Source organism: Schistocerca americana, chromosome 1, assembly GCF_021461395.2.
Source record: "Schistocerca americana isolate TAMUIC-IGC-003095 chromosome 1, iqSchAmer2.1, whole genome shotgun sequence".
NCBI lineage: Eukaryota > Metazoa > Arthropoda > Insecta > Orthoptera > Acrididae > Schistocerca > Schistocerca americana.
The window spans coordinates 137,994,454-138,021,981 of record NC_060119.1 but is presented as its reverse complement, the minus strand read 5'-3'; the positions used below and the strand labels follow the sequence as shown (position 1 = coordinate 138,021,981).

The following is a 27,528-nucleotide window of genomic DNA, read 5'->3' as shown; positions in this document are numbered from 1 at the left end:
TTAGGAAAAGCCCCTGGTTTCAATGGTATCCATACAAAATCCTCATACATTTCAGTAACAATACATGAAAGTGCTCCCATATTTTTCACAGGTATTTTGCAGACAGGCAATGTTGCCTATCAACTCAAGCAAACAAGGATCTTCACTATCTTAAAACCAGGAACAACAAATGACTCCCTGCAAAGCTATAGATTAACTGCACTACTCTGTACGATTTACAAACTTTTGGAATGATTATTCTGTAACAGAATCAGACAAAATACTGAAACATATCTGAACTGAACAGGCAGGATTTTGCTCTAATTGAAATTGCTAGGATCAAGTTTTTTTCTCTTATTAATTATGTTCATAGATGCAGGCTACCAAAAACAACTGAAAACATCAGCTGTGTTTATTGATCTTACAGCAGCATACGACACTGTCTGGAGGCAGGGCATGATATTAAAACTCATGGTCATTTCCATTCTTTCTAATAAAAACTTCCAAGTGCTGATGGGTAACAGGTAAGCACGCAACAGAAGCTAAACATTGGCTTTCCACAGGGATCTGTTCTGCTTCCCCTGTTATTCACCCTTCATGTAGCTAATATGCCTGAAACATCCTCACAGAAGTTTGAAGATGCCGACAACTGGGCCCTGGCAGTAAGTTTTAAAGATATAGAGGCCACTGAGGATATCTTGACAAAGGGCTTAAAAGTTATTGGGAAACACTGTTGCTGTTTGAGAGTACAACCAAGGCCACAAAGACAGAATTCTCTACATCCCATCTCGACAGCAAGTTAGCCAAGGGAGAACTCCGTTTTCTCTCACAAATCAAACTACTGTCTCACAAACGAAATGCAAAATATCTAGAAGTCACTCTAGATAGTTCACTGATCTTCAAGAATCATCTGTCAAACACATTTGCCAAAATTAGAACTAACAACATGTTTGCAGAATCGTGCTAACACTTCATGGAGATCCTCAAGCACCACGCCACGGACTTCTGCATTTGGGCTAGTTATCTGGTTGTGGAATACTGAGTGCCAGTGTGACTTAACAGAACTCATACTAGTTGCATCTATTTTCAACTAAATCGAACTATGCACCTTACAAGCACAATACAGGTGACCCCAACCTATTTACTTACCGCACAAAGCAATATAGCTCTTCTCTGCCTGTGATGAGAGAAATCATTCCTACAGAACTCAAAAAGTTCAAGAATAACCCTCCTGTACAAATCCATCAAGACATCCCTGACAGAGAGAGAACTGGATGTGCTCTAGATATCCACCCTTCACGAGTGCTACAGTTCTGGATGAAAATAGATTCATCGTGGATTGCTGGGAAGTGGAGTGAACCTAACACATACCACCTACTTTTCATAATAAGCCTTGCCTCACCACCACATCACATCGATTTGACAAGCCTCACAAAACCTGGCCAACCCTAAATACGAGGGCCATCCAGAAAGTAACAGAAGTTTTTGGCTATCGTGGCAGTGGGCAGGGCTACAGCCACCATCTTGGTCCTATTACTTTCCTACATTTAGTATGCTTCCAGCGGTGATAGCATGTGATCTGTGTCTCTGCTACTTCACTTTCTGTGGTGTGTTAAAATGCATACACTGCAATAGAAAATCCTTCAACTTGTGAGGTGCATTCTGTGTTTAAATTTTTGTTGGCAAAAAACAGCAAGCCAAGTGAAATTTGTCAAACGCTGAAATTAAGGGGCGATACAAATGTTCGTTGGGGAAAACTTTTTGTAAACGTTTTTCAGGACAATGCACATCCACAGATGGTCAATTATATGCAAGAGCTCCTGTGGGGTTTTGGATGGGAGTGTTTGATCATTCACCATACTGCCTGGATTTGGCACTGAGCGATTACCCCTTCTTCACAGCAACGAAGATACAGCTTACCACACAATGCTTTGATACTGATGCTGAAATGCACGCTGGTATAATCCAGTGGCTGCAATCACACGTGGCAAATTTTTACAGAGACGATACTGAAAAACTTTTACCACAGTATGATAAGTGCCTCAGTTTCAGTGGCGATTATGTAAAAAAGTAGCTGAAGAGTGCCTTTAATGTGTACGTAATAAAATTTGGTTTGTCCATATTGTAATTGTTTTATTTTAAAACAGATAACCCTTGCAGAATACAAATTTCTCCCAAGTGTGACTGTGGAGCTGCTACGCAAACCGTCAAACATAATATTTGAAGATCGACTACTGACAGACTTCACTTGTGACCACTCCATGCTGCTGGAAAGATAGTAGAATATACCATCAATATGGATATCCAGCTGCAGTTGTGTTCCCATATATTTTTTGGTTTTATATCTTTATTTATGTGACCCACATGTTTTATGTGCATACTTAATGTGTGTGTATTGTAGACTATTTGTATGTGATGTACAATGGTGTACACTAAATAAACAAAAAATGAACCCAACTGGATTTAAATTCATATAATATAATGAAATGGTACTGCTATTAGTTAAGTAGGGAAAATACTTACTCTTCGCAATTGTATTTAACAACTGTCTACTGCTTTACAAAATATAAATGTTCTTCAGGGACACAGTAAAAGAACTACTGAATGCACCAAAACATTTGATTTCGATTCTCTAACATTTAGCACGCACGCACACAGGCACACGCTTTTTGTAGAGTAACAAGATGCAAGTAAAATATCAAAAACCTCAAAAATTTCTCCATATATTAAATTAAAATGCAGAAACAGTATACAAATTAATTTTATTCTTGTGAAAATTTTATGCTTTTAATTTCAACACTCATTATTTACAGATTATATACACATATAAACAAATATAGCCAGTGGCAGATACTTAATATAACAATGAATACAATTCATTTGTAAAATATGTTTTTGACACAAAAATTCTTTGTACATTAACAATGGATACTTTCTAACATTGCAGTTCTATCTTTTTACACTCTCAAAATTAGATTCAGTACTACTTTCATTAACATCACTCTGTCCTTCAACCAATGTCATGATGATATCACTTTTGTCACTATACACTTTAAGTTCAGACTGTGGCACTACACTACTGATACTGCCTGTGTCCTCCAACTCTTTTACCTGTGAGGAATGATCATCATCTTCCTTGATACTAATACTGGACATGACTTCTTCAGTCTCAACACTGTTTCCTCCTTCATTACACAGGTCTCTCTCTGATGTTCGAAAGTCAAATTGTTTCACGTCACAACTGTCGGCTGAGGCAGTATCATCAGTATATTCCTGTTTATTGGGGCTAACAGCTTGTCCTGATGTAGCTGTCTCAAGATGTACATTGTCAGTTACAAACACCGTACTTAGATGTTCCTGTGCACTCAGTTCAGTCTGATGAGTGCTGCCTACAATCACTGTTTCCACACTATGTGTAATCACTTCGTCAACAACATCTTGCATAGGGGAAGAAGGCTCTTCAACAGTATTTTGCTCAGCTGGATCTGAATGTAAACTTTTTACATTGTCCTTTAAGTCTTCCTTATCAACCTTGACACATTGCTTGTTACTGAGCGAATTCTCTGCCCTTTTTTCATTTTCTACTTCAATGAGTAACATATTACTGTTGGTAACTTCACTTTCAGGTACAGTAGTTGTGCTGGTAACACCTTCTCCGTTGTTGCTGGCAGGACTATCACTGTTCATATTACCACCCAACTCATCACTTTTCCTGGAAATGTCACCACCACTGTCTGTGTTACCATTCTGTGCTGGGTCCCAAACATGTGTGTCTCTAATAGTATCGACACCTTCCATTTCAGTTTCCTTTACATTGGTACAAACTGGTTCAGAAATCTGATTTTCTGGTAGCAGCCAATTTCTTTCTGTCTCTCCCACTGTAAGTGTTTCTGGTGGATCAGAGTGACTAGCAGTATTTGTCCACATTGTCATTTCACTACTACCATCGGTGGTAGTGGATGTATTGTCAGCTTGGAGCCAAAGGGGATTCTCATTTACAAGTGTGACATTTGATTTCAACCACTCATTTCCATTTTCAGTTGTCTGAACAGGCTGCAGTTGTGCATCATTTTCCATTAGCACTGTAACACTTGCTGTAGTGGTTGAAATTGTTTCTACAGGATTAAGAGATTCTGGCAGCCATTGAGACTGCTCCTTCAAGACTTGTAATTCATTTTCTTGAGTGCTTTGATCCTCATGTTCTTGACTTGGCTCTACAGTGTTTTCTGTGTGACATGGGTCACCCCAATGTCGATCTCTACTATCCTCTACCATATCGTCACTTCCTTTCACAACGGTTTCAGCACTCTGCTTGGATGCAGATGGCCGAATCCTTTTGGGTAACATTATCAAACCCATTTCATCCAGTAAAGCCAACTGTTTTTGATATTTTTCTTCTGTGTCTTCATTACAGGAACTAGTTTCAGGCTCAACATCCATCTCCTCTGCACATATTTCAGAATCTGGATTTTCTGTAGTCAATTTCTTTAAACCTGCTTCATTCTGTTCTTGTTTATGACTTTCATTATTACTGACAACCATTAATGGACTATTTTCCAGCAATGGAACATCAGCTAAAGTTTTCACAAAAGCTGTATTCAAACTTCCTACATTCTTTTCCTCAGACATATCAGTTTTGTCTTCTACATCCATTGGCTCATCATTAAAGTTTCCAAATATATCTCTCAGCTGCCTTGCCACTACATCGTTACTGAAATTATTTTCTATTGGGACATCGTGATGAACTGATATACTTTGTCTTCTTTCATTTGGGAAAGTCAGAAGGATATTAAGTGTCCCTTGCTCAACACTAGTCCCACTCTGCTGTTCATAAATAGCACTTGTATCTTTAGTTTCACTTAGGGTACTCGCCACAACAGTTTCTTTATTATGTACATTATCAATCTGTATTTCTGAAGAGGATTTAAATTTTTCTGGGGTTACTGGTTTCATTGTGGTAACGATACCTGTGGTATGTAATTCTTCAATCATTGTTTCCACATAATCCTTCACTTCTTTTGTAGCTTGAACTTCTGGTGCTTCAGTGTGTGGAATGACCTCATTTTTATTAGCTATTTCTCCATTGCTTGTTTCTGCATTCTTGCTATCCAGTATTTTAAATCCTTTGGGCAGTAATGCATTGCAGAAATCACACCTATAACTACTTTGAATATGTCTCTGCAAATGGAAGAGGAACACTGACTTATGTTTACTTTCAAAGTTGCAGATTTTGCAGTGATAATTTTTCTTATCCTGCTCAGCATCAGTCTTTTTCTCAGGTACTCTGTCTACAAGTAGCGTTTCATTTTTCTTTTTATCATCTGAATCACTTGGAGCCACTGTCTTATTCTGTAACGCAGCATCACCTGATGTATCCTGTAACAGAAAATATTGGTATTAGAAATATTCACATTTTTTTCATAGCTGGTGTCCCCAACTATAAAACAACTGCTATTAAAACAATGGAGGATACTAGCCAGTAAAATTATTATGATTAATGAAGGCTAGAAAATAATGTATACTTTAAAAAAGGAGAAAGAACACGATACAAAGATACAGAAAGAAAGGAAGAGTTGAGGCAGAACAGGCAGTAGGTGCGGGAAGTAACCTTGAAGCACCAATGGACTCAGTTCTGTGCTGCCTAAAGTTCAACATGAAATGACTGCTTTCCCAGGTGTCTATGATAGGGTATGATATACTTGGAATTGTTCTTTAACAGGATGTGTTGTGCGAGTTCATATGAAAGGTCTTTAATGAGGCAAAAGACCAGGAGTAGCTCTGGCGTAAGTATGGAGGAACATAGTTTCCTCATTAGGTGGGCTGAGGGAAACCATTTTGAGAAGAGTGGGAAGAATTTTGGGAAAAATGTTGCCCATTTTAGGACATGATGAAAGATAGCCAAATCCCTGGGAGGGAATGTCATTAAAATTTTCCACTCAGTGGTGACATTTGTGATAGAGATGAGGGTTAATTCCTTTGCAACTGGTTTATGTAGGAGTTGGAAAATTCTGGAAACACGTGTATAAGCGGGAAAGCTGTTTGTGAACTATGATGAACTGTGGCTGACTTAAGATTTTCAGGATAATGGGTTCACGATTGCTCATTACTGCACATACACCATCCGTGGGTGGCCAAAGAGTACGGAAGAGACAGAATATTGTGAAAGGTTTGGCTGCCAAATACTTCATAGTATTGGTTATGGTTGGAGTGCTTGATACTGACAGATGCTTCTTGGAACAACTGGGAAGGACTCATGAATAGAACTGAACCATAAAAAGGTGTTAAAGATATTGGGTGGCTTTGAACGATTCTTCTAGATTGTCCACAGAAAGGTTGACATTGACAGTGCTATGAGTGTGCCATTGGCCATACCAAAGATTTGATGTGTATCATTCTCCATAGACCAAACATGGGCCCAAGAGCAAGTTTGACCACTAATTGAAGACTCCAATGCAGGCACAAAAAATAGTTGCTTCAACAACCCGAGCCAGCTTGATCCTCCTCACCCCATCCCTCAAAACAAGTTTCTGTGAATTACGTAGATGGAAATTGTCTTAACAACAGATTCTTTGATTTTCCCTATGATTTTCCTCGCCTTGATCTATGCTTGACACCCACACCCATCTCAACAACTATTTGGTATGTCTTCCTCTTTAATCCATTAATCAAAACTCTCTCCTTTCTTTTCATGGACTTCTTCCATTGTTATAACCCCCCCACTAACCCATTCCTCCACTTCCTGTGCTACACACAACTTGCCCATAAGAGCCACTGTGCTACAGTCAGCCTAGCTTCCCCTACACGTTTTCTTACTCTTCTAACGCGCGCGGGAGGGGGGAGTGCAGCTGCATGTGCATGTGCATTAGTTCTGATGGAGGATATTGTCCAAAGCGTCATCAATATCTTCAGTGTTGTTCATGCGCCTGACAACTGCTCAATACCTCAACTGTATAGTGCACTGAGTTGTTACCTGTACTCCTTCCATTATGACAAATCTCCTACAACAGGTCTAACCTGTTGACGCAGTAACAAGCAGTGCCACAGAACCGAAGTTACCTCAGACCAGAGGCGTAATATGGTCAAGCACAGTAGAAGACAAGGCCTCTTAGCATCGGTGCCCTGATTACCCCATGACCAAGCCAGTGTACTGTTTTGAGTTATGTGACAAATCAACACTTTGGCACAACAATATATATATATATATATATATATATATATATATATATATATGTATATATATATATATATATATATATTTTTCCAATATATGTATGCAGACTGGCAGCTACCATATAAAAGGAAAGCTAAAACAACCTATGGGTCGATCAAGTCTGCAAGCTGCCACCGCCAGGCTCTACTAACCATTTACACAGAGTACGCGAAGGAACTTGCCTCTTGCAGCGGTGTACCGTAGGTCTCTAGAAGAGCGTAGCATTCCAAAGGATTGGAAAAGCGCACAGGTCATCCCGGTTTTCAAGAAGGGACGTCTAACAGATGTGCAGAACTATAGACCTACATCTCTAATGTCAATCAGTTGTAGAACTTTTGAACACGTATTATGTTTGAGTATAATGACTTTTCTGGAGACTAGAAATCTACTCTGTAGGAATCAGCATGGGTTTCGAAAAAGACGGTCGTGTGAAACCCAGCTCGCGCTATTCGTCCACGAGACTCAGAGGGCCATAGACACGGGTTCACAGGTAGATGCCGTGTTTCTTGATTTCCGCAAGGTGTTCGATATAGTTCCCCACAGTCCTTTAATGAACAAAGTAAGAGCATATGGACTATCAGACCAATTGTGTGATTGGATTGAGGAAATCCTAGATAACAGAACGCAGCATGTCATTCTCAATGGAGAGAAATATTCCAAAGTAAGAACGATTTCAGGTGTGCCGCAGGGGAGTGTCATAGGACCGTTGCTATTCACAATATACATAAATGACCTGGTGGATGACATCGGAAGTTCACTGAGGCTTTTTGCAGATGATGCTGTGGTGTATGGAGAGGTTGTAACAATGGAAAATTGTACTGAAATGCAGGAGGATCTGCAGCAAATTGACGCATGGTGCAGGGAATGGCAATTGAATCTCAATGTAGACAAGTGTAATGTGCTGCGAATACATAGAAAGATAGATCCCTTATCATTTAGCTACAAAATAGCAGGTCAGCAACTGGAAGCAGTTAATTCCATAAATTATCTGGGAGTACGCATTAGGAGTGATTTAAAATGGAATGATCATATAAAGTTGATCATCGGTAAAGCAGATGCCAGACTTAGATTCATTGGAAGAATCCTAAGGAAATGCAATCTGAAGGCAAAGGAAGTAGGTTACAGTACGCTTGTTCGCCCACTGCTTGAATAGTGCTCAGCAGTGTGGGATCCGTACCAGATAGGGTTGAGAGAGAAGATCCAGCGGAGAGCAGTGCGCTTCTTTACAGGATCATTTAGGAATCGCGAAAGCGTTACGGAGAAGACAGATAAACTCCAGTGGAAGACTCTGCAGGAGAGATGCTCAGTAGCTCGGTAGGGGCTTTTGTTAAAGTTTCGAGAACATACCTTCACTGAAGAGTCAAGCAGTATATTGCTCCCTCCTACTTATATCTCGCGAAGAGACCATGAGGATAAAATCAGAGAGATTAGAGCCCACACAGAAGCATACCGACAATCCTCCTTTCCACGAACAATTCGAGACTGGAATAGAATGGAGAACCAATAGAGGTACTCAGGGTACCCTCCGCTACACACCGTCAGGTGGCTTGCGGAGTATGGATGTAGATGTAGATGTACTACTACTTGCAGCAGGCCTGCCAACTGTGCAAAGTCCATGCGGGCAACTTAGTGCCTTGTGACCAGTGGGCCTCCTGCAGGCCAACCATCAGACACTGCGGGCCTCCTACCTACAGTAGGCTTACAGTTCAAGCCTGGGACAGTGCAGCTGCTCACTCATTTTGCCTGCGCAAACAACTACCAAAGCTGCTTGGTTCCACTTGAATGTGTAGGCATTTTAGATGAAAGTCATCTCCCCCATGTTGGGACATCGGTGCCTTGGCGAACTATGTCCTGGACAGCAAGGCTGTCACTCATCTGCACTGTGAACTGCTGCCACTGCTGTGGTCAGTGCCTTGGTGGAGCTGTTGCCAACACTGCTCCTTTATCCCACCATTGGTCATAATTCTGACAACCACCCATTGCTGCTTGCCACTGTAGAGTTCACCCACCACATCCTTAGTTATAACAAATACCTGCCAATTTCACCTGCAGCAGCTAAAGTATGGATTTAGCAGATTTAGTACTAGCTAAACGTAGCCAGTACCAGTTCCAAATGTAGGTAAGGATTGGTGATTGGAGACAAGACACCTTGAGGAAAAATTATGACACTTAGTACCTCAGTTTTAACAATGATACTCATAACTTATCAGCATAATGGAAACATCTGCAAATAAAGTAGCTACTTCAGGCGCTAGTAAATATATCAAATATCTTATTACTGGATTCTGGAAGACACAGTGTTACACAGTTTGGTGATGATCATTATGAATTTAAAGGGACAAAGAATCTTTGTTATCAGTCCCTCATTGCACTGGAAATTCACATAAGGTGATGTGTGGAACAAGGAAAGGAGAACTGACAGCGCCAGAGTTTGTGACGGTTGTCACAGCTGTCAATTTGCATGACAATAGCTCAAGTCAGATGATTAAAAGCAAGATATCACCAAGGCAGCTAAAAACTCAAATCTATACACCAAGAACGGTAATCACAGAAATGGGGTGAAAAAATGAGAACTGCATGGTCCTGAGACAATCAGATGAAACTGTTAGACATACATAAAAAGTTTAAAAACATGACACTACAGGGCAGAAATTAGTCAGAGAAGAAGAAGAAGAAGAAGAAGAAGAAGAAGAAGCAGCAGCAGCTAACAGGTAAGTCTGGTGTGGCCAATACACAGGTAGAATGGTATGATGGCATCCTTCCATGGCACCTGAAGGGAAGTATCCATGCCTTGGTGTTCTCAGCTTGTTGAGGGATGTGGCAGCCTGCTGTTCTATATCCTAGATTTTGAAAATTTGATGTCAACAGTTGTGAATGTAGGTCTGTGCCCTGTACTCCGAGTTCAAGTTTTGTCTCTTGTGGTTACTTCTTTTGTCAGTGAACTCATTTTGTGGAGTGCCCACATGGCTTAGTGTCCACATGAATTCAGACAGTCGTTCCAGAGCAGTGGAGGTCTGGGATGTTGGTAACCAAAATGTTTTTGTGGTAATACTGAGAAATGCCTTGTAAGCAGCTCATGGAGTCACTACAAACCAGTAAGTCCTTTGCAGTGGGAGTTTTAATGTGCTGCAGAGCCTGTGATATGACAACCAATTCTGCAGTGTATATACTGCACGCACTCTGCAGAGAACACTTCTTGGGTGCCTTTGTGAGCAGGAAAGGATAACCAACCCTGTCACTGACTTTTGACCCATTTGTGTAGATACTTGCCACATTGGGTAGTTTCGAGTACTGATTGGAATGGACTTAGTCAAATGCATGGATTAGCATTTTCCTTAGGGCTACAAAAGAGGTCTATCCAAATCGTAGGACCGGGTATATAGCACAGAGGAAGGGTGCAAAGGAGTGGCGTGGTGTGTGTGTGTGTGTGTGTGTGTGTGTGTGTGTGTGTGTGTGTGTGTGTGTGTGTGTGTGTAGGGGGGGGGGCAACTATTTGTACACAGACAAGGAGGCAGTTGTTGCAAAGAGCTTTGAATTGTATCCCAGCTGGTCTACCTAATTTTGGATGATTCGAAAATAGTCTGAACCCGGGGTTATAGAGTCAAGGAACATGCAGACAAATCTAAAGAAAAATCAGTAGACATGGAATAAGCACTTTACAATGTAAAATGGCGCAAAATGTTTGAAATTCTGAGAAAAATAGGGGTAAGCTATAGGGCAGGATAAGTAATATACAATATGTACAAGATTCAAGAGAGGGAGACTAAGTACAAAGTGTTCTGATTAAAAAGGGTGTAAGACAGGGATGTAGTCTTTCGCTCCTACCGTTCAATCTATACATCGAATAAGCAATGATGGAAATAAAAGAAAGGTTCAAGAGGGGAATTAAAATTCAAAGTGAAAGGATATCGTCATAAGATTCACTGATGACACTGCTAACCTCAGTGAAAGTAAAGAACAGTCTAATGAGTACAAAATATGGATTGAGAGTATATTGAAGAAAGATGCAAGTAATGAGAAGTAGCAGAAATGAGAACAGTGAGAAACAACATCGGAACAGGTGATCATGAAGCAGATGAAGTGAAGAAATTCTGCTACCTAAGTAGGAACATAATCCACGATGGATGGATGGAGATCAAGGAGGACATAAAAAGCAGACTAGCACTCGCAAAAAGGGCATTCCTGGCCAAGAGAAGTCTACTAGTATCAAACACAGACCTTAATTTGACGGAGAAATTTCTGAGAATCTACTTTTGGAGCGTAAATCCGCTCTCCCTCAGGAAACGCAAAACTTCGGCAATGGCTGTCTCGTCATCTGCAAGCATCTGAGGTAGTAAGGTAGGCAAACAGAATGCTTCAGATTGGCCAGCAGGGCACATTCAACAACAGCACACATTATCATCAATAGACTGCTGCAGCTGCAGTGAGTAGGCTCCCTCCGAAGCAGAAGGAACTCGTGGGTGAGTCTCGAGTGGCTAATGCATCGTCAGCGCAACAGAACTGCATCTTTCTGAGAGGCCTTGAAAGATGTATGCCACAGCCCAGTGGACCCTTTAATCGCTCTCAACTTGTTTTGGGCCGTAGAAGCCTGCCATTCTAATTCCCAGAGTCTCAAAATATTGTGTTGAATTTGTAACCTTATGTCTATGTCTGGTATCCTGAAATCAAGTTGATCTCCTGTAGTCGGATCTTTAGCAAGATGATCGGAATTCCTGGAATGCCTATGTGGTTTGGTGTCCAGATGAAGGTCACTGTCTTTCCAGAGCTGTAGAGGTCAACCAGTAGGTCCTGGATGTTGGCGACCATAAGATTTTTGGGATAACATGGGGTTATGCCTTTTAAGCAACTCACAGAATTGCTACAGATTAGAAAGTCCATCGTTGCCTGGGATTTGATGTACTGCAAAGCCAGAGATACGGCAACCAACTCTGTAGTGTATACACTGGTGGCACTTGGCAGGGAGTGCTTCTCATGTCCCCTTGAATGTGCAAAACTGTTACCAATCATCTTGTTCACTTACCTGTCCTTATAGGATAATCATGAAGGATTGAAAGAAACAGGTCTTGGAGAAGGGCAGGATCAGCTTCCCTCTTTGGGCCACATTTTTAAACATCAATAATTTATATGGACTAATGTTCAAATAATTAACATGCTTTCAAATATTAAGTATTTTAAAATTTGTAATTTATGAAGCTCAATAAAATTAAATCCCAATTAAATCCTCAATTTTCCAAGTTAAAACTTAATTCTTTGAAAATTCCAGGTTTTCCAGACGGATCACCATCCTGAGCCTGTCATCGTAGCTGAGTATATGAAACTATTCCCATGTTTGGAAGTACTTATTGACATGAGCAGCTATTTTCAATTACGAAAGCAAATGAATCTCCTGTCAGATTAAAAACTTCAGACTTTCACCTTGGGTCAGTTTTGAAAGTAATTACTGAATGAAAGTTTTCTCCTGAAATATGGAAGACAGTACCAGGAAAGAGATGTCGGGAAGAAAACATTAATATTATCATTGTTCCTGCACTTTGTAATATATTTTTCTAAATAAATTTATGTTTTTATGAAAATGACTTTGGAGTCATTATTTGAGTTATGCCCTTGTGACCGTGTGTGGAACTGGGTTAGTGAGTTGATCAGTGGAGGCTTCATTACGTTTGGATACAGGCACAACTTTTACAGCTGGTGGTCAAAAGAACGTTATTTGGTAAGGTTAAAGAACAAATATTTGAGACAGGCTGAGAACCACCTCTGCTATAAATCCCACTGAAGGACCATAAGAAAAAGGTAAGGGAGATTGAGACACAAACAAAGAGCAACGTTTCCTCAAAATCCATTTACAACAAGTGAGAGGGATGAACAACGCTGATAAAAGTGCTGGTTGCTACTTTTGGGTATGTTCACTTAGTTTCAATCTCTACAACTTTTACTCTCTTCACTTTTCTAATAGGAGGTTTTGGAGTTTGCACAATCTACAAAAGTTTGTGATCAGACTGCTTAGGGTTCCACAAGTTTTTAAACATTGGGTCACTGTATACTTCAATGTCATTATGTCACACTTTGCAACAATACGGAGTTCAATCACTCTGCTGACCTTGTGATCAACCGAGGCAGACTTCTAGACCAGAAAGAAAGATGGGGTACAAAATTAGTTTTTCTTCTTCTTCAACACTTGTACTGCCAATCCTGTCAATGTCACGGGATGTAAAAGTGCTGGTAGACAGCTGATCCTGTCATTTGACAGGGTACAATTTCTGCTTTTATATACACAATCACGTATATTGAAGGGCTCTATCCTTATTTTGTTCTGTTGCAATGGCCATATTGTTTCTAAAACAGTAATAAAAATGACTGGCATTCTAAGAAACAGCTAGGTTTACATGTCCAACAGTCAAAGTTTTAAAGTAACCATCATCTGAAGTAACTCAGGGACAGCACATAAAATTTAACTGAGACCCAGAGAACCATTCGAGCCTAAAGCACATCATTGGTGATTTTGATATTGTAGCATGTATGCATGCTCCTGACATCTATTGATCTGATGAGCCAGTTTTATCTGTGGTGTAGGGCCATATCGTACACATGAACAGCCAAGAAAAGCTCTCTTACCAATTTCTCTACATTCACTTCATATAGATCTGACAATGGTGTGCTCTAGGTCCTTATGGTTCTCAGTGTTTCAATTCACGATTTCAAACCATTCTTTCCCAATATCTCACATTGTCAATAATCTTGAGAATTACCTCCATACTACTGCAAAGCAAAATTTAGGTGGCAGTTTTTATTCCAAGATGAAATGTGGGTTATTTAATGGACATACAAAATATAATACTACAAATTTCATCTTATACCAATATGAGCTCATTTAAAGTCATACTGTTTTCAAACAAATACCTCTGTATTTTTAATACACATCTCTGATAAAAGAGTAAAGACATAATAAAAACACTGCTGTGCCTATCAGCAGAACTGGTATTTCCTCTCTTGAAGGTAATAACTGGCCAGCAATTCTGGCTAATAGTTGTATAGTTTTTTCAAGTGAATTTTCCTTTTGATACAATTAAGAATATAAAGCCTAATTGTAATAGCTTTTGATACAAACTACTCATGATGATGGTGTTCTTACCTTTTCAGGCACATCTATAGCAGGATCATGCTTCTCTACAGGAACTGCAGGAAGAAAGAAGAAAATTTCAAGAAACTGTCTCAGTTTTCCGAAAATACACACAATTTAAAGAAATTTATGCTCAGGTATTTTTTGTTGTAGCTACCGAATTCAACACACAATCAGCAAGACTTGTTAAGCCTGATTTTATGAACTACAGATGCGAGTAATGGTTTAATCATAATTTTATACACTACAGAATCTAGTTAAAGGGTCACTTATTTGAAACCCGTCATTTTCTCCCATTGTAACTGAAATCTGAAACTTAGCTCGATGGTGCCTGCCACCTTCCTCTGTAATGGTACAGAAGCTCAGTGAATGGCAATGTGGCAGTAGCAATTTTTGGAGGATAGTTTGCCTGTGACACTTGACGTGGGTTAATGATGCCACACTGGCACCACAATTTTGCTAAATGCTCCCACAAATGTCACACCACAGTAAGGCTTTCGCACTTCCTCTTACCCCTCTCAACACCACTGCGATCGATGTCAACTTGGACGTGCCACACCATGGGAAGGTCATTGCACCTCCCCTTACCCAATGATGCCTCTGCAACAGAGGTAAATGTGGACACGTCACACAGGGGGAAGGCCATCACTCCCCCCCCCCCCCCACCCCTTGATGCATCTGTGATGAAGGTCAGAACCGTGATGCCCAGACTCAAAATCCGGAGGTTTTCTTATGGGTGGATGAGGGAAACACTTCAGAAATACTGTTGCTCAGAATCTAAACAAGACCTCAAGAGGTGTCACAAGAGTGTGACTGAAACCATCCAGTCTCCTGGCTCATTCATTTTCACATATTTCGTGACCAAAAATGACAGTTTGCATTTTTGAAGTGCCCAGCGAAGGTGTGCAGGTGGTACCAAGAGTGTTACTGAAGGGGAAGGGGTCTTACAGGGACCTCTTGCTATTTTGCCATTTTATTCACCTGCATGCCAATATCGCATCCTCCTGTGCACATGGTTCAAGAGGGTGTAAAAAAAGGAGGGATGAAGAAACAGATACACTTTCCTCCTTCCAATCATGTTCAAATTTTGTTGAATGGTCCCTAGTGGTTCCAATCTATACACCAGAACAAAAAGTACAGTCACACCTCATTCCAAAGGGATGGGGTCATGTTAAATGGGGTTGTAGTGTCCACACTGTCCTTAGAGGAGGAATGAATCATCCAGGGAGTGCCAGGAGTGTCGAAAGTTTCTCAAGAACATAATCCTGTTGCACATTATGTTACAAACTGTCATTTCCCTTTGTGAAATGTGTGAAAATTAACATCCTTAGGGAAGGGGGTAACGTCAGTCACACCCTTTATGACACCTCCTGAGGCCCTTTTGTGTTAATTCTGAACAGCAATGTCTACAAAATGTTTTCGTCGGCCACCCATTAGAAAATTCACGAGATTTCAACACTGCGTGCCGTGGTTCCGATCTCCATTGCACAGGCATCAAGGGAATGGATGGAATGTAAGTAAAGGGTTGTGTGATGAACTTCCCATAGTGTTACATGCCTACGGATACACTGGGCAGAATTTTGGTGAAATGTGGTGCCAATATGTCAATTAACCCACCTTACATCTCACAGGATGTTATGAGGTCTGGGCTTTTTTCCTTTTTTTTAACATGTCAATACCATGGCTCTTTAAGCGTCGCTAAGCCTGAGGGTGATGTCCAGGGGGCCACTCTTCTACACCATTGCAGAGGAAGGTTGTAGGTGTCCCTGAGCCAAATTTAGAATTTTTGTGTTGCTATGGTCGAAAATGGCAGGGTGCAAAAAAGTGATCCTTTAATTTTGTTGCGCAGTGTATAAAAGCAATAGAAAGTTCAGGTTGTAATAACAACAATATGGAAAGGATAGATTGCTACTCACCACTGAGGAGCACTTACGAAGGCCCGACTGGGTCTGATGTGGACACCAATCTGGGTGGAGGCATGTCGCCGTCCACACCCAACCCAGCAGGTTGCTGCTCACATCTGATACAGTCGCAGTCAGGCCTTAGCTCCTGGAGACAGGAGCCATGTGTGTGCGTGCGCAAGTTGTGTGACTGTGCTTCTGAGGAAGGACTTTGTCCAAAAGGTTAAATATTTCTAGTATTCATTTCATTGTGCCTTTCTGTGGCTCAACACTGTCTATGTGATTAGCAGCAGTCCTTTCCATATTTTGTAATGTTTATATAACATATAATAGGAAGTTTCCTTTCATTAGGAATGTGGGTGCAATCAAGGACAGTGATACGACTTGCACAGCACAGCAATGGCACCCTTTTCTTTCAGGTTTTATTAAGCAAATCTAGATTTCACCTAGTGCCTAGCCACTATCAGTACTTTATTTCACATTTTAGTACAATAGTCCCCTGTTGTTCAGACTTCTATCACAGTTCATTCAAGACAGTCTATGAAACAGAGCACTGACAGTGCCTAGGCACTAGCTGGAATCTAGATTCGCCAAACAAAACCTGAAAGAAAAGGGTGACTGCTGTACTCTATCATTTCAAATAAATTATGAATTTATTCAGAAATGAAAGATTAAAGCTTAACATTAAATTTTCATGTGTTATTGGTAATGTACTTCAGAGTTTTCTTCCACAATAACAAAACAATACAAACAGAAGAAAAATGGGAAACTATCCACACTCTGCTGTCAAGAATATTAACATAAACAAATAAAATATAAAATAGATGGTATCATTACAACATTCTCTCTACTATAAGAACATAAAAGGTTCATCACAATCACCATATCAGAATCCTCAAGACAGTTGCCATAAACAACTCACTCAACTAGAATAATTGCATGGTTCTCCCCCTTTTCGCCATTTTATGCTGAAATCCTTGAAAATTAGTTTCAACACTTCCTGTTAGCAAGCAATATTAAACAAACTGACCATATACACAAAAAAACCAAATACTGTGACTCACTTATGGAGTTTTTGCTGCGATCTTCTATACTGGCGAGAACAGCTTCTGGCATACGGTTATCACCTTGCACGTAACCAAAACCAAACGTCCGTCGCATACAATTCAGAATTGATTTTGTGAGCATACTATGCTCCACTTCAATTCGATCCATGTAGTTCAGCAGACGACAGCAGCCATGGCAAAGTACTCCATCTTCATCAACAATGAGATCCAGCTCTGCTCCTACAACTCTACCAAGTTTTTGGTGGAGTTGGATTTTTGTAGTGTTTGTAACTGCTGTGAGGGGCGATCCTGTTGATCCAGCGGCTTTGCTGCACACAAAGCATTTCCCCCCGGGTGTGATAACTGCTGGCGGTGGCCCAGGTCCTTCTAACTGCGAGAACAAGCAAATTGATGTCTGTGGTAAATGTTTTGCAAAATTAATTTATGTTACACTAGACCACAATACTGCATACTCTAAAAGGAGCAACTAGAACCAAATTGTACAATCATCTTTAGTTTCTATTGAGTCAAGCTACCAAACTAATATCTGTGAATGCCAATTAAATGGGCCATCCAAAAGGATAGACTTTTAGAAACCACAGGGAATCACAAACAGCAATAAATTAGGAAAACAGCTAATACGAAAGTTGTTTATGTCAATATCGGAGTAGAGGAACACTAGCCCACATAATCTAGTCACTGTCATTTGCCAACAATATACATGCACAGCAGCCATCTGTGAAGTTGAGAGTAGGATTGTATTTGGCGTTGTGAAGGCAGACACACGGAATAAATACTCACTTGGTCGAACGACACCAAGATGTCATTTAATTAATGCACTGCAATGGAGGTTCGTTGTCAAATGGAAGGTGATCAGTTAAAGTTTACCAAGTTGAGAGGTACCCCTGTTCAAAAGTCGAAATACAAATAAAAATGTTTTGGACATAATGAGATGGGTCCGTTCTACCACCCACCATTATCACTTACCTTAGAAACTTTGAATTTGTGTACAATCAGTGTTTGAAGCTCAATGACTAATTACACACAATTTATCAGGTTGAAAATTTTTTATTGATATTGCACATGGCTTCTGTTACTTTTTTACTTAGCTGCCATGTTTTTTCCATGCAGGTTTGGTAAACCAACAAATTTTTCCAAACCAATACTGCACCAGGCCAGGTCTTGTGCTCGTAACCAGTTCACCATTGATGTTAAGGCCTTACCTCACATATGCCCTTTGAACTGGAACATCTGAAAAGGTCAGGGGAATACAGAGTATATGGGAACATTTTCCAGTGTTAATCTTCTGAGCTCCATCTGGGTCATTCAAGCTGAATGTGATGAATGAAGAGAACTTTGTGAGGCAAAAATTGAAGTCATCTTCTTTTGACAACACCTCACAGATTCCTCAACACAAGCACAGGTATAGCACTGGTTGGAAGAGAACTTGTCTCGCATTAGCGAAAAGGTTTGAAAAAACATGGCACCTATGTAGAAAATTAACAGAACATTGTAAAATGTTAAAATTATTTTAACATGACAACTGTGTCTATGTTCTTATAAAATAAGGAAACATACTTATTGGACACCCCCGTACATAGGGGTACTTTCCAAAATAGACGTTGCTGTGTTGTCATATGTTCCTCCCGTTTCTGCCTTCAAAATATAAATGTGGAGTTTCAATGAAGTGATTAAAACAGGATAATGGGACAGAAGACGTCCCTGCCAAGGCAACACATGGACAGGTTACATAATTTTCAGTAAGTACCCACTGCAGCAGGAAATATTAAAAGCCACAGTGATCTTTGAAACAAGCTCTTGTATTCTGCTGTATTTTAATCACTTTAGTGAAACTCAGCATCCAGGAAGACAACAATGTCTCCTCAAAAGTTTCTGCTTGAGCAGTATGTCATGATTTTATCCTTTAATGGGACAGTATTCAACTACCCGAGGCTCATCTTGTAGACAAATATTTTACATGAGAAATAATTTAGCACCAAGTTGGTCAGCTGCAGCAACCAATTTAAGTCCCCCCCACCCCCTGTGTGGGTGTGTGTGTGTGTGTGTGTGTGTGTGTGTGTGGGGGGGGGGGGGCAATTAATGATGGGGTAAATTTGGTCAGACAGTACAAGGTTATCACAGAGTAGAATCAGAACCCAGGAAAGAGATGGGGGTGATTAGAGATTGGGGGGGGGGGGGGGGGGGGGATGGGACATGTACAGAGAGGCTCTAGAGATACTTGAGACTTGGCAGGAGAAAAAATCTGAACAGGAAGTTTCAATCTAAACACTGTAAATAATACTGATTTTATGTGGTAGCACTTGCTGTCTTTCAGTGCACAGAATCTCCACTAATATTGTTGTTATGGTCTTAACTCTGAAGATATGTTTGGTGAAGTTCTCCATACTAGTCAATCCTGTGCAAATATCTTCATCTCTGCACAAGTACCACAACCTGCATCCATTGAACATGCTTACTGTATTCTTGCCTTGGACTCCATCTACATTTTTTGCCCTCTCACCCTTACTTCCACTACAAATTCAAAGCTATCTTCTTCTTGTCCGACTTGTCTATTGTCCAAGTTTCACTTCCGTAGAAGGCTACACTCCAGACTATCACTAAAAAAAAAAACACCAACATGTGTCTAACACTTAAATTTATATCAGATTAGTGACATGCCCCATATTTGTGCAGCACTAAGCGTCTACGGCAAGGCGACTTGTCTGCCATAATGGTAATATTGATTATGGGGCTCTGCATCATGTTATGATTTAAATTCAGTGAACAATCTTAGGTACCACAATATCATAACTTTCATATAACAAACAATATTGGTAGTGCATGCTCAGAAACTTCTTGTGAGGCACAAATGTTACCTATTCCATACTTAATTGGCATTTAGAATGACATCTCATGGCAATGATGGGAGCTGCAAGCTCCTGTGTGAGCTTTCTTGTACTTGCCAAAGTGATGCTGGTGCAGAGTGCCCTCTGGTGTGTAGCATTGGTACAAAGTACCCCATGCCATGCAATAATGTGTGGGTGATTCCAAGGAGAGTTGCCATTTACTGCTTGACCTCAATGTCACTGTTCTCACACTGGCAGGGACTTCATTCGTTACAATTCACTCAATTTATATGAAATATTTATAATTTATATACACAAACCTTCCTGGTAAGTCAATCCACTGAGTAGTGAAAACTGTATCAAGATCCCTACAATCATTCCAGATATTAGCACAAACATACAGACACAACTGTGGAGGGAATTCAATTTATAAGTGTATAGAAGAAGAAGAAGAAGAAGAAGAAGGCGAATCACTGGTTAAGAATCAATGGTTAAGAATCATTGGTTATATTGTGGTCAAAATAGGAAAACCCATATTTTTAGTAACTCATTTCCTAACCTAATTCCCTCAGCACTCCAGATTTAATTCAATGATACAAATTTATCTTCTTCTACTTTTTTCATATTACAATCCGTTCTTAGTTATATGTGGTGACTTCAATATTAATTGTATAAGTGATTGTGCAAGGAAAAAGATGCTGGTAGACCACCTTAATTCATATAATCTTATGCAAACCGTATTCTTTCAAACGAGAGTGCAAGGGAACAGTAGAACAACCATAGACAATATTTTTGTTCATTCGTCATTATTAGAAGGGCATTCTGTTAGCAAAAAGGTGAATGGCCTTTCAGATCATGATGCACAAATTTTAAGTCTAAAAGATTTTTGTGCTGCAACACATGTTAAATATAGTTACCAACTTTTTAGGAAAGCTGATCCAGTTGCTGTACAGACTTTTGAAAACCTTATCAAGGAACAAGAGTGGCAAGATGTTTATAGTGCTGATACAGTAGACGATAAATATAATGCTTTCCTCAAGACTTTTCTCGTGCTCTTTGAAAGTTGCTTTCCGTTAGAACGTTCAAAACAGGGTACTAGCACAAACAGGCAGCCTGGGTGGCTGACTAAAGGGATAAGAATATCTTGTAGAACAAAGTGGCAATTATATCAAAACGTTAGAAACAGTCAAAATCTAAATGCATCAGCCCATTACAAACAGTATTTTAAGGTGCTTAAAAAAGTTATTAGGAAGGCAAAAAGTATGTGGTATGCAGATAGAATAGCTAAGTCTCAGGATAAAATTAAAACCATATGGTCAGTCGTAAAGGAAGTGGCTGGTCTGCAGAGACAGGTCGAGAATATAGAATCAGTGCGTAGTGGGGATGTCCGTGTTACTGATAAGTCGCATATATGTACAGTACTTAATAATCACTTTCTGAATATAGCAGGTGAACTAAATAGAAACCTAGTCCTAACAGGGAATCATATAGCGCTCTTAGAAAAAAGTGTTCCGAGACTGTTACCTGAAATGCTCCTCCATGATACTGACAAGAGGGAGATTGAGTTAATAATTAAATCTCTAAAGACCAAGAACTCTCATGGATATGACGGGGTATCTAGCAGAATACTGAAGTATTGTTCCACGTATGTTAGCTCAGTACTTAGCCATATCTGTAACTTTTCCTTTAGGAGTGGTCGGTTTCCTGACTGATTAAAGTACTCGGTAGTGAAGCCACTTTATAAAAAGGGAGACAATTGACAATTATAGACCTATTTCTATGCCATCGGTGTTTGCTAAAGTTATCGAGAGGGTTGTATATACAAGGTTACTGCAGCATTTAAATTCACATAATTTGCTGTCAAATGTACAGTTTGGTTTTAGAAATGGCTTAACAACTGAAAATGCTATAGTCTCTTTTCTCTGTGAGGTTTTGGACGGATTAAATAAAAGGTTGCGAACGTTAGGTGTTTTCTTTGATTTAATGAAGGCTTTTGACTGTGTTGACCACAAAATATTACTGCAGAAGTTTGAACATTATGGAGTAAGGGGAGTAGCTTACAATTGGTTCGCCTCCTACTTTAAGAACAGAAAGCAGAAGGTAATCCTCCGCAATATTGAGAGTGGTAATGATGTTCAGTCCCAATGGGGCACTGTTAAATGGGGCGTTCCCCAAGGGTCGGTGCTGGGCCCACTGCTGTTTCTTATTTATGTAAATGATATGCCTTCTAGTATTACAGGTGATTCAAAAATATTTCTGTTTGCTGATGACACCACCTTGGTAGTGAAGGATCTTGTGTGTAATATTGAAACATTATCAAATAATGTAGTTCATGATATAAGTTCGTGGCTTGTGGAAAATAATTTGATGCTAAATCACAGTAAGACTCAGTTTTTACAGTTTCTAACCCACAATTCAACAAGAACTGACATTTTAATCAGACAGAATGGGCATGTTATAAGCGAGACTGAACAGTTCAAGATCCTAGGCGTACGGATAGATAGTAAGCTGTTGTGGAAAGCCCATGTTCAGGATCTTGTTCAGAAACTAAATGCCGCTTTATTTACCATTAGAACAGTATCTGAAATAAGTGACATTTCAACACGAAAAGTAGTATACTTCGCATATTTTCATACGCTTATGTCATATGGTATTATTTTTTGGGGTAATTCTTCTGATTCAAAAAGGGTATTTTTGGCTCAAAAACGGGCTGTTCGAGCTATGTATGGTGTAAGTTCGAAAACCTCTTGTCGACCCCTATTCAATAGTCTGGGAATTTTGACATTGCCCTCACACTATGTATTTTCTTTAATGTCGTTTGTTGTTAGCAATATTAGCTTATTCCCAAGAGTTAGCAGCTTTCACTCAGTTAATACTAGGCAGAAACCAAATCTGCATGTGGAATGCACTTCCTTGACTCTTGTGCAGAAAGGAGTGCAGTATTCTGCTGCATCCATTTTCAATAAGCTACCACAAGAACTCAAAAATCTTAGCAGTAGCCCAAACACTTTTAAGTCTAAACTGAAGAATTTCCTCATGGCTCACTCCTTCTATTCTGTCGAGGAGCTCCTGGAAGAGCTAAAAAATGAAGCAAATTCCAGTGTTACATTCTTGATTTTCTTTATTTAAACTAACGACTTGTCGCCTGAATATGTTTCTTATATTTCATTTTATCTTCTGTTTCTACAATCGTGTTATAATTTCATGTATTGACTCGTTCCATGACCATGGAGACTTCTCCTAAATGTGGTCCCACGGAACAATAAATAAATAAACAATGTCCATTCTGGCCAACTGCTCTTCAAAGTCCTTTGCTGTATCTGATGGAACTACAGTATCTTCAGCAAACCTGAAAGCTTTTATTTCTACTTTCTGGCTACGATTCCCTTTGCCATTTTCTGCTTGGTATTCTTTATTGCTTCTTCAATGTACAAATTTAACAACATTAGGGATAGGCTACAACCCTATCTCCTCCTCTTCTCAACCACTGCAACCCTTTCATGTCCAACTCATAACTGCAGTCTGGTTTTTGCACAAGTTGTAAGTAAACTTTTGTTGCCTGTATTTTATACCTGATACCTTCAAAATTTTAAAGAGGGTAGACACATTACAACTGTCAAATCATCCTTTAAATCTCCACATACTATTAATGCAGGTTTGCCTTTTGTTAACATATCTTCTGAGATACGTTGGAGGGTCTGTATTGCCTCATTTGTCCCAACAGTTCTCAGGAATCATAAATTATCTCTGATGTAACCAAAAGTCCCAAAAGTCCCAAAAGTCCCAAAAGTCCCAAAAGTCCCAAAAGTCCCAAAAGTCCCAAAAGTCCCAAAAGTCCCAAAAGTCCCAAAAGTCCCAAAAGTCCCAAAAGTCCCAAAAGTCCCAAAAGTCCCAAAAGTCCCAAAAGTCCCAAAAGTCCCAAAAGTCCCAAAAGTCCCAAAAGTCCCAAAAGTCCCAAAAGTCCCAAAAGTCCCAAAAGTCCCAAAAGTCCCAAAAGTCCCAAAAGTCCCAAAAGTCCCAAAAGTCCCAAAAGTCCCAAAAGTCCCAAAAGTCCGTTAGTTCAGCTCTGTCTGCCTAGTCTAAGTGTTATCTCTCACCTCGGTTACTATTGTGGATATCATACTCTTCCTACCTCACAGACTCATGTTGGATATTGCAATGGACTTGCATTGAAAATCAAATAAGGAAGTTTATCCAACACTACATGTGCATTTTATTACTTTGTTTCTGTAACAGCTGTGCGAGTTTTCTTACAGAATCGTGGCCATTAGCCGCCTGCAACACTGAACACAGAACATTTACCCTGCAATACTGTATATTCGCACTTTTCAGAAGCTGATATTTCTAGTGACCCTAATTTATACTTTCTTTCATCTTAGCTTAAAGGTTGCACTATTTCTCTTCAAGTATAATGTATGTGTGTGTGTATGTGTGTGTGTGTGTGTTTTAGATCATGGCCAGACCCCGCAAGAACTTTCAGTAACTTAGACTTTTCAGGTTCAGGCACAGCAAATACAACAACTCATGGAAACGATGACCAGACTGCTCGCTGCACAAGCAAACAGAGACACTGCCCCCAGCACCACCACAGCAAGCAGCCCCTGACTGCCATTCTGTGCATTGGTTCTCAACAAGAGGAATGATTCAATTATCGCACACAACTCAACTCTCTCTTCATGGCACATCACACTGAGTGTAGAACCAAATTGCCCATTTACCAGTTACTCTGCAAATTTCCTTCCCACCACCCACTCTCAGAGTGTTCCTTACAGTGAACTAATTGTTGCACTAGACAAGTACTCTGATTAACAGACTAATGTGGCAACTGCACAGATTAATGTGGCAGCTGCATTACAAATTCTTTAATTTGTGTAGTAAACCTAATCAGGCACACAAGCAATGGGTGTCTGAACTGCAAGGACTTACACGTCATTGCAATTCAAGTTTGAATGTGGACATTATGATCAGGGATGCCCTACTCGAAATGTGTCTGAACCATAGATATATGAACAGATTCATAAGTACCCTCATCCTTGCTGGCACCAAGTACTCTCACCCTTGCTGGCAACAGGTTTTGGAATTAGTGGAATTGGGACTCTTATGATAGTGCAGCAGTAGACTGATTCCACTCCTATTGGTGCAGTTCAGAGTAATGGTAAACGGGTTGTGCCCTTTGCTCAAGCCCCATAGCACACAAAGTCTCAGCAAGGGCTGTATCATAAACAAAACCAGTGTGCTAGGTAGTAGGCTAGATGATTTAAGTCCTGCCCTCAGCGTTTCACTGCACACAAGCAACAGATGTGCCCCTGCTGTGACACTAAGTGTTGTTATAGTGGCAAGCATGACCACATTCAATCTGTCTGTCTGCACAAACGCGAAGTAGTCAGCCTACTTCCATCCATTGTCAGGCTAGCAAATTGTTTGCACTTTGCAGACTGTCAAATGCAAAATTTATATGCAACTGGATATGAGTGTCCACGAGTCTTCTGAATAGAAGCACATACAAACTGTTAGGCAAGCCCTAACTATGTCACAGACAACTCTTTCTGCTTACAACAGACATTTCTTTACTAGGTATTTACGGCATACCTGCCATGTTTCGTATTGTGAAACACACTCGTTCCTAATTTTGTGCTCATGTGAAAGTGATACCGGCACTGACTCTTGATCTGTTTGGTCTGTGCATTCAAGGCAATATTTTCTCTGTGAACTCCTCTGTGCCTTCTGACAGGTTAGCTGAACTTTGTGACTTTTTCAAGATGGTCTAAAAGCTAATAATTTTGAGGCTCATATTACCATGAAGGACAAGGCACAATCACAGTTTTGTCGATCACAGCCTGCCCTTCACTACCAGAGACCGAGTAACACAGAAACTCTTATCTTGGCAGGACAATAGCGCTATTTCCCCTGTAGCAGCCAGTCAGTAGGCATCCCCATTGGTGGTGATAAAGAACCTTCAGGTAACTTATGCTTATGTGCAGTCTTCAAGGCAGTGATAAATTCACAGACTGTGACCAATTTTTCCTTTCCCGCTACCTGAGGAACTTGTGGCCAAGTTTGATGTAGTTCAGTTCTTTTCCAAGATTATCTTCACATGATTATTTCCAGCTTCCCTCAGATAAACAGTCTCAACGAGTTTTTGACACTGACATGGGGTTATTTAAGTTCTTACGATTGCCCTTAGATAGTGTGTTTGCAGCTGCAATTTTTCAACAGTACTTATCAGAGCTGACTGCTACAGTTCCTTATTTTCAAATTATTTGGACGACAAAGTACTTTCGGGTCATACTCGTGATAAACATCTTTCCCATCTCAGGAAATTGTTTCAAGCGCATTCAGATGCTGGGTGAAAATGTAATAAAGACAAACATTCCTTCTTCCAGACGAAGGTTGAAAATTTAGGACACATTATCAACATTCAGGGTACCCATCACATGCTGTCATACTTACTATACTGCCATCTGGGACCTCCCAGCTTCTCTGTCAGTGAACTGCCGGCTGTATTGGGTAAACTCACTTATTACATTCAGTTCATATCACCTGCTGTGCACACTGCAGCTCCACTGCATTGTCTTTGATGAAAGAACATTCTATTTGAATGGTCTTTCGGGTATCAACTTGGATTTCAGAAACTGAATGACACCTGACTGAGCAATCTCTGTATGGTTCATTTTGATCCCATCAAGCAAATTGTACTGGCGGTTGATGCATTCTTTGTAGGATGGGTGCTGTTCTCTTGTACAGAGTGTCATCACTGGAGGCCAACTGCCTTCACATGCAAACTCTTAAAGCACAATGCAACTATTTGCAAACTGAGAAGGTAGCTGTTGCTGTCACATATAGGATGACTAAATTCCATCAACACTTTTAGGCAGAGATCACAAGCCTCTTACCTTATTGTTCAGCCCTTCAAAGCTAGTCCTCTATACATGGTGCAAATGTTGCAGTGTTGGTCCCTGTTTCTCTCCAACTACCAGTATGAAACCGTGTTCAGGCCAACAGCTAAGCATTCAAATGCTGACACTTTTTCTCTTACCAGTTAGCACTGATTTGGCTTTCAACACCACAGAAGATTCTTGTTTTCACACTTCTGTCCAGGACAATGGAACCCTTTATGGTTTTCCCATCCACCACTGATGGATTCCTCAGCCAGGACTGTGAAACCCAGTCTCAACATTCTGTTGCAGTGCCTCTGCACTGGTTGGTCACACTCAATTAACCAAATCAGCAATCCAATTATACACTTATTTTATGCTTTGGCACAGCTTATCATCCCAGTGGGGCATCATCCTCTCACATACAAACAATGACCAGTCCTGCGTTGTTGTGCTAAGTTTGCTTTAGAAAGAAATTCTTCACCATTGGGGAATCATATGCACTAAGCACTGCACACGAGTCAGCAAGGATGCTCAAATAGAACAATTAACCT

The 27,528-nt window shown here is 40.2% G+C and overlaps 1 protein-coding gene and 1 long non-coding RNA gene across 7 annotated transcripts in view; one reads left to right on the top strand and one right to left on the bottom strand.

Moving 5' to 3' along the window:
- LOC124550889 overlaps window positions 1-2,420 on the top strand; it is a 53,678-nt gene extending 51,258 nt beyond the window's left edge. The window contains exon 2 of the long non-coding RNA XR_006967746.1: window positions 2,127-2,420. This is a non-coding gene — a long non-coding RNA (uncharacterized LOC124550889). The remainder of the gene's footprint in view (window positions 1-2,126) is intronic.
- A 335-nt stretch (window positions 2,421-2,755) lies between these two features.
- LOC124550852 overlaps window positions 2,756-27,528 on the bottom strand; it is a 54,360-nt gene continuing 29,587 nt past the window's right edge. For 5 of the 6 annotated variants that reach the window (XM_047125587.1, XM_047125620.1, XM_047125628.1 and 2 more), the window contains 3 exons: window positions 17,272-17,644; window positions 14,319-14,362; window positions 2,757-5,355 (listed from right to left, as the gene is read on the bottom strand). In XM_047125587.1, the coding sequence (XP_046981543.1) occupies window positions 2,929-5,355; window positions 14,319-14,362; window positions 17,272-17,644 (2,844 nt within the window). In that variant the 3' untranslated portion in view covers window positions 2,757-2,928. Of the gene's footprint in view, window positions 5,356-14,318; window positions 14,363-17,271; window positions 17,645-27,528 lie in introns of all 6 variants that reach the window. The other variant, XM_047125596.1, reaches the window with a different exon arrangement.